General features: G+C 41.5%; 1 protein-coding gene across 1 annotated transcript in view; it reads right to left on the bottom strand.

The window, feature by feature from the left end:
• The window catches only part of rhoua (ras homolog family member Ua), an 8,280-nt gene extending 938 nt beyond the window's left edge, over nt 1–7,342 (bottom strand). The window contains exons 1-4 of the mRNA XM_080424590.1: nt 6,797–7,342; nt 5,195–5,253; nt 3,403–3,591; nt 1–2,916 (exon numbers count right to left, since the gene is read on the bottom strand). The exon at nt 1–2,916 is cut by the window's left edge and continues 938 nt beyond it. Coding sequence (XP_080280716.1) covers nt 2,632–2,916; nt 3,403–3,591; nt 5,195–5,253; nt 6,797–7,061 — 798 coding nt within the window. The 5' untranslated portion in view covers nt 7,062–7,342 and the 3' untranslated portion in view covers nt 1–2,631. The remainder of the gene's footprint in view (nt 2,917–3,402; nt 3,592–5,194; nt 5,254–6,796) is intronic.

Consider the following 7,342-nt stretch of genomic DNA (forward strand, 5'->3'; position numbering starts at 1 on the left):
TCTGAGTACCCTGACAACCACTGACCTTGAATGATATACACTGTAAAATGCAATGCCGTTTAGTTCCCCCAGACACTCTAACATTATGTAGTGTATTTGTCTGGCTCTAGCAAAAGGCACAATAGGACTGGACAATGTATCCATATTTATCATCTATCATTGCAATCGTATCATTTTCAAATATAGTGTACAGCTTTGTTAACACTACAAAGTATTTATAAAGTCTGATCTCTGAAATACTGCTGAAAAGCAGTTCTGGTTTGACATTCTGTTTCCATTCATGTGATACACATCATTGTACATCATGTAATATAGCTACCGTATGTGATTATCCATAAATATACACATATTGTAATATTTATCAATAGCGGAAGAAGGTTCTCTGGTTATTGTGATGAATGGTATGTACCTAATTCATTAATCACAGTTTTGGATATGCATGAGGTTATTGTATTCAAAGTAAGTATCTTATAAATTCTTCTTCACTTGGTGAAGATGTTAAAAAATTATTTGTGTGGACACTTATAGCACACATTTAAGGCAATTTGATTATCAGGGCATTTATTGAATCATGGCTCAACGAGTTAAAATGTTGAAAACCTTTTTGATACTGGTTTGCAGCAAACTAGTATCATAAATTATGTGTTTCTTCCACATAATTATTGTGATGGCAGATCACAAGCCATCAAGCAGATCATGGAATAAGAATTTCACAAATTATAAACAATATCCAGGCATTCTATTAATGAATTCATAACCATGATGAAATGATTTACAGATCTAATAATAAACATTTCCACAGACATATTAGCCGCCATAGAAGTCCAGCTTTTGCCTGCTTGTTGTTCCGCTGCAACATTGCTGCTCCACCCCTAGAAGGAAGTCTTTTTTTTTTTTTGCAGGATAGATGCAGGATGGCGGAATTTCTACCTCAGCTATCACTATAACCCTGATTTAACCCCTACAGGAATGACCTTCACAATGACAGATACTTTGGATGTATTCAATAGCATAATTTGTGAAGGGATGTTGTTAAGAACAATACTGGTGGTTCTGTAAAATGGATGCTGTCACATTCTTGCCTGGAGCTAATACTGCCGACTATTGTTCAACAACTTTTGCACAACCAAAAGCCATTTTGTACTGGTGTATCTCAGCCACAGGCTTCCAATCATGCAAACCTTTCTAAAGTGGAGAAAGATGCTGAGGCTGAATCTCATCCCTGATTAAAAACAGGATTAAACAAAAAAGTTGTAGTTGGCCTGGGTTCATTTCGGGCCATGTTAATGTAAGTCTTTCGCTGCTTGGACAGGTTCTATTAGAGCTAGATTAAACCCAGTTTGAGTAACAGCCAAGGGATTTATTTGCTGACTGTCTCAGATATTTAGCTATGAAATGATCAAATCTGGTTTGGAGAATTTAAAAAGAAGTGTTATAACGTACATGCAGACCAGGCTTGGTCTTAGAACTACTCTAGTTCTGGCAACAGTACATCGTACAGTATATGTAAATCTCCATTTGGTACCAGGCTAAAATTAGAACCAGGTTAAAAACTAGTTTGGATAAAACAGTCCAGAGACTTATTTAGGCCACGGCAGCAGTTTAGATCCCACACAGACAGTCAAAGTTCCCTACAGGTCTCATCAGGTTACTCCATCCCACATGCCTACCAGGAAAACAGTCTAAACAGTCAGGGCCAGGTCATTCCAGACCACAAAGCCTTTTGTGCAGATCCAGACCAGATACTGTCTTAGAACCATTCTTAGAGATAACAGCATCTCTTCCACCGTTGCCCTAGAATGCTGATATTCCATACATTGCATGTATTCCACACAGTCATAGAACACTCCATGCATTTTCATACAGGCTCCATCTCAGCTACATTCTAATTTGTAGCGCATCGTGTGTACTCACCCAATAATAAATTTCTGCGACTTGGAGTCAGCTCTGGTCATCTGGTATCATATCAATTTGCAAGTTCTGGCAGAAAATGTGTATTCATAAAAATATCTCCACGTTTCCACAAGATTCACATGGACAACATTCATGTGATTATTGTGTAATTACTGGGTGAGTAGAGCACACAGGGAGTGCTACAAATTAGAATGCGGCCAAGATTAATCCCTCCACGAAAATAGAGTGTTCTATGGCTGTGTATGAAATACATGCCATGTATAGAATATCAGCCACTCTAGGGATACTATTCCCACCATGCATTTAACAGGTTCTACAAGAACCAGTCTATACCTACCCAAGTTTAGAGGTTCCATTCTGGATCACACAGCAGTACTTCTCCCAGTAGTGGACTTATTATTTATAAAAAAGGACCACATTTATGTTTGTAGCCATAAGAATCACACATCCATTCTTTGCCATACGGCGTAAAGGAGGTATAGTTCAGTATCCAGAGTCTACTACACTGAAGCAGACTATGCTCAGTAGCAGATAATATCCAGGGAGAATCAATTCAGAAACAGGAACAAATCTCAGCTCAGATCCAGGACGGTCCTGGGTCTGAGGTTCTGGATTGAGCAGTAGTTGAATGACTTCCCCACAACAGCTTCTGGTGGAACCAAACAAGTCTTAATCCCAAGTATACCAACCAAGTGCCAAATGTATCACAGGTCCATTCTAGGCCACACAGCAGTACCTCTTCCACCATGACTTGGACAGATTCTTCATCTTATCAGGTGTCTTCCTCTGCTGTCTCTGTTGTTTCTGTTTCCCTCCTGAGGCACTGTGTGAGGTGTAGTTCTGTAGGCTCGCCAGTATGGCAGCGTCAAATACTTCTTTCAGGTTCTTCTGGGTCAGAGAGGAGCATTCCATGTAAGCCACTGCTCCGATCTCCACCGCACAGTCCTTGGCATCCCCCAGGTCCACAGGCTGTTCTCGGTACTTAGCCAGCTCAATAAGAACCTAAACATAGGAGATAATACCGCCAAAGATCATTTCAGATAAGATGGCATTGTGCTATTACAGGTGTCAAAAAAGCCTTGCTTGACCAATTTTGTCTTTTTGTTAAGAATGATCAAAGAACATTGACCCCCAGTCTAATACATCATTTTGTGATACAGAGGCCAGGCTATGTCAATAAAAAGTAATTAAAGCCTCTGGATATGTGAGGTTTCTTTAAGATAATGGTGCATTTGTTGTATTACAATAGATCAACTGCAGTACAACAACATTGTGGGCAGATTGCACTAGTGATGTCCTCTCTGATATCTGTTGTTAACACAATTTAGTTTTCCAAATGATTGAACACAAAAATAAGAAAGGATTGGCTCCAAATTGTCTGTGAAGCTTAACATGGCACGTTCATTCCCCAAAATCTAACATGATCATGGATAGCTCATCACCCTCGGCCTCCTCAACAATTCTTAGGAACAGAAAATGCAAAGACACCTTAACATCTTCTCTGAGGTCACACTGAGTCCCCACCAGGACCAGTGGGGCGAGGGGAGCATGTCTGCGGATCTCTGGAACCCACTTTTCAGGAACATTCTGGAAGGAAGCAGGGCTAACCACGCTGAAGCACAGCAGGAAGACATCGGTGTTGGTGTAGCAAAGAGGCCGCAGCTTATCAAACTCATCCTGTTGATGGGATGGGAGAAAGGGCATGAGTGAGAGGGTTGAATGCAAGGAACTTGTATGACCATTAACACTACATTTGAAGCCTGTGAATCTGGATTGGAGAAGCACAGTGGCAACTAGCAATCAAATAGCTAAGAGGTAGAGAGGGGTAAAAGAAAATTGAATGTGTGAAGAAGATTGGGGGCAGAGAGCAGAAAAATAAAAGAAAGTGAGGGAGAGAATAACTGATTAAAGTGAGGGAGAGAATAACAGATTTTCAAGCTACCAACGTGATGTTATGGTTGAAAATCATTTTGAAAATCAGTTACTGTCAGGGAGAGACATTTGCTTTAAGAAGAAATATAAATTAAGATAAGATCATTAAACATGTGTTGATCCCTGAGGCAAGCAACCTCAGTAAGAATGAAACTAAAAATAACGAGCTTAGATTCTGGCACTGAATTAGGTTTCAGGGCTTGCTTCAGCTTTTCCCTCTCCATATTGTGCACAAAGCTGTCCCCTGTGATGTTTGTATTTTTGTGGAATGATTGTTTTTGTTATGTATGTCCTCTTATGTGTACAGTACATGTATCGGCCTGAAAAAAGGCGTTTCATTATGTGTTCTTCAGCTTCCCTCACAGTCACTCACCCTTCCTCTGTAATGTCCTATTTTTCCACTCTTTCTCTCTCATCTAATCTCTTTGCACATTTCCTCTCCCTGACATCCGCCCATCTTTTCCATCAGTCAGCATGTGCATGGCACTTCCTGAGGAGACCATGATCATGACAATCTTCATTCGGAACTATAAAGCCTGATTTATACTTAGTTAAGCACCGGTGTTGTACACCAAAAATAGCTCGCAACGTGTTGTGAACCTGTAGATTTGGTATAACAAGTATAAGTACAAGTATAAATCAGGTGTAACTAGTTAGCTTGGGCAGAGGCTGTGCGTGTGTGTGTGTGTGTGTGTGTGTGTGTGTGTGTGTGTGTGTGTGTGTGTGTGTGTGTGTGTGTGTGTGTGTGTGTGTGTGTGTGTGTGTGTGTGTGTGTGTGTGTGTGTGTGTGTGTGTGTGTGTGTGTGTGTGTGTGTGTGTGCGTGCGTGCGTGCGTGCGCGCGTGTGTGTCTGTGTGTGTGTGTGTCTGTGTGTGTGTCTGTGCGTGTGTGCTGGGGTATCTCAGGCATCAAAATGGATTATTTATTTTCACTAGCTAGAGACACTATTCTTCACAAAATCTTTGAATGAGTTCTGAATACAAGGAGTAGAAGGTTTTCATTGCATTTTGTAGATACAAATTAATATTTTCTTTGTATTGTCCGTAACAACATTTGCAGATAGATACTTATGACTATTTATACCCTTGTTATCTCTGTGTTTCATTGCTATATTGTCACAGCAACAACCTCTCTTTTTCCATATCCTAATATAAATATTAAGTAAGCCTCTATTATGATAGAATACACGCTCCACATTCCATCTATAGACTTCACATAAAGAAAGAACAAATCAGTTAAACAGGTAATAATGTGAAGGCAAGCAGTGTGTGTGTGTGTGTGTGTGTGTGTGTGTGTGTGTGTGTGTGTGTGTGTGTGTGTGTGTGTGTGTGTGTGTGTGTGTTACTGACCTGTCCAGCGGTGTCACAAAGCTGAAGTTTGACCGGTTGCCCATCTACTGATACCACCGCTGGAGGCAGGGAGGGAGAGGGGGGGGGGGGGGGTCAATAACAACTGAACCCATCATTAATTAAGCGCACGCACCTGCGCTCTAATCCTGGACATAGTCTATCATTTTCAAAGATATACATTTTCTTTAATACCTCAGTCAAAACGTTATAAGACACAGATGAAAACTAGAAAAAGTGCTCATCGGAGCACAGGTCTCCGCCAGGGCAGGTAGGTTATTGTGGGCCAGCAATGTTGATGGAATATGAAGAATCGGACAGATCTGTCTTGATCACATGACTATAGAGATAATGTGTACAGATTTGCGTGATGTTTGGACAAAATCTGTAGGCTAGGAGTAATATAAAAAAAATAGTTTTGCAAAAAGCGGCCTCCTGGTGGCTCTATAATAGGGCAATGTCAAAAGGGTGGCATTTGTTCCTCAATGTAGTGCAAATGTGCTTGAAAAGTTTAACCGCAATCGGACGCTGCGTTCACGATTTCAGGCATTTTGTTCAAAACAGGCCACTCCTGCAAACTTTAGATGTCAATCTTAGCCAATCAGGATGGAATATAAAAATTCAAACAAATTCGTCTTGATCACATGACTATAGGGATTATGTGTACCGATTTGCATGAAATTTGGATACAATCTGAAGGAGTAATATCAAAAAATGTGTTTTACATAAATCGGCCTCCTAGTGGCGCTATAAAAGGCAGATGTAAAAAATGAGGGCAAAGGTTTTTCCTTGGCCTCTAGCCATGGTTCACATCATCGTCATGGAACCGAGAGTTCCTGGTTTTTTAATTTACATTAAATGAGTTAGCCTACATTGACAACTCTCACATGTACATAAACGTTCAGATTTCAAATATAAAGTGCTTACCCACGAGCCACGGATGTTACAAGTTGATCCGACCCGCGATAAGTACCCGTATCTCCCGTATTGTTTAATAAAAAGCATTTTAATCCCCAACCATTTTCTCCAATTTTTTTCCGTTGCTTTCAACTATGCGACACTAATGGTTGGGAGGTGTATTGCACTCTGATACATTACCAAAAAAAATTAAAATAATGGCCGGCGATGGGATTAAAATGCTTTTTATTGAACAATACAGGAGATACAGGTACTTATCACGGTACGGATCGCCTTGTAACATCCGTGGCACTTGGGTAAGCACTTTATATTTGAAACCTGAACGTTTAAGTACATGTGAGAGTTGGCAATGTCAAAAAATCGAAAACCAGGAACTCCATGACTGTCATGGTATGACAGTCATGTTTCAGGGCTACTTTTACTTAAAATTCGCACAGTTCCGCTGCCCAACGGTGCCGGAGATTAGCTGGTCACACACACACACACACAGACACACACACACACACACACACACACACAGTGCCCAAAAACATAATCTCTGCCACGCCTTTGGCCTGGCGGAGAAAATAATATATACAGCAAATATACAGCAATATATTATTTTAATCAACATACTGACTAGTGTAGCTCTGGTCCATAGCGTTAGAAGGAGTTCTCCTCCAGCTAGTCTATGTTGTCTGTTTTTACCTGAGAAGTTGTCAAAGGCTGTGGGGACATATTCCGTGGGATAACCATTGGTAGTGTAGCTGACAACCAGGCTGGTTTTCCCCACCGCTCCGTCCCCGACCAGCACACACTTTACCCGCCTCTCCCCTCCTCCTCCACCGGCTCCAGACCGCCGGCTCCTGCCGGAACACTTCTCCCGACTTCGGAGCCTCCTCGGCGGGACAGGGGGCTGCGGGGACACGGAGGGTGCTTTGTATCCTCCACCGCCCCGCGGAGGCATTGGCATGGGAGCAGCAGGTTGGAGGTCCGATGGCAGGCGATTTAAGTTTGTTCAACTGCCATTCTCCGTGATCAATGCGCTGCTAATCGGCTTCTGACGTGAATAAAGTGATATCCGTACTTTTCCAGCTTTTGTTTCCATAATTCCAAACCATAACACAGTTTGATGATACACCGCTGACTGTACAGCGGAAAACCGAGGCGATGCCAATGTTATTATTATACCTAGTTTGTAAGTCTGTCTGTCTGTCCTGCATCCAGATAGCTATGAAAGACTGTAGAGTAGAC

This window comes from Gymnoscopelus braueri (assembly GCF_963280865.1).
Source record: "Gymnoscopelus braueri genome assembly, chromosome: 1".
Classification (NCBI taxonomy): domain Eukaryota; kingdom Metazoa; phylum Chordata; class Actinopteri; order Myctophiformes; family Myctophidae; genus Gymnoscopelus; species Gymnoscopelus braueri.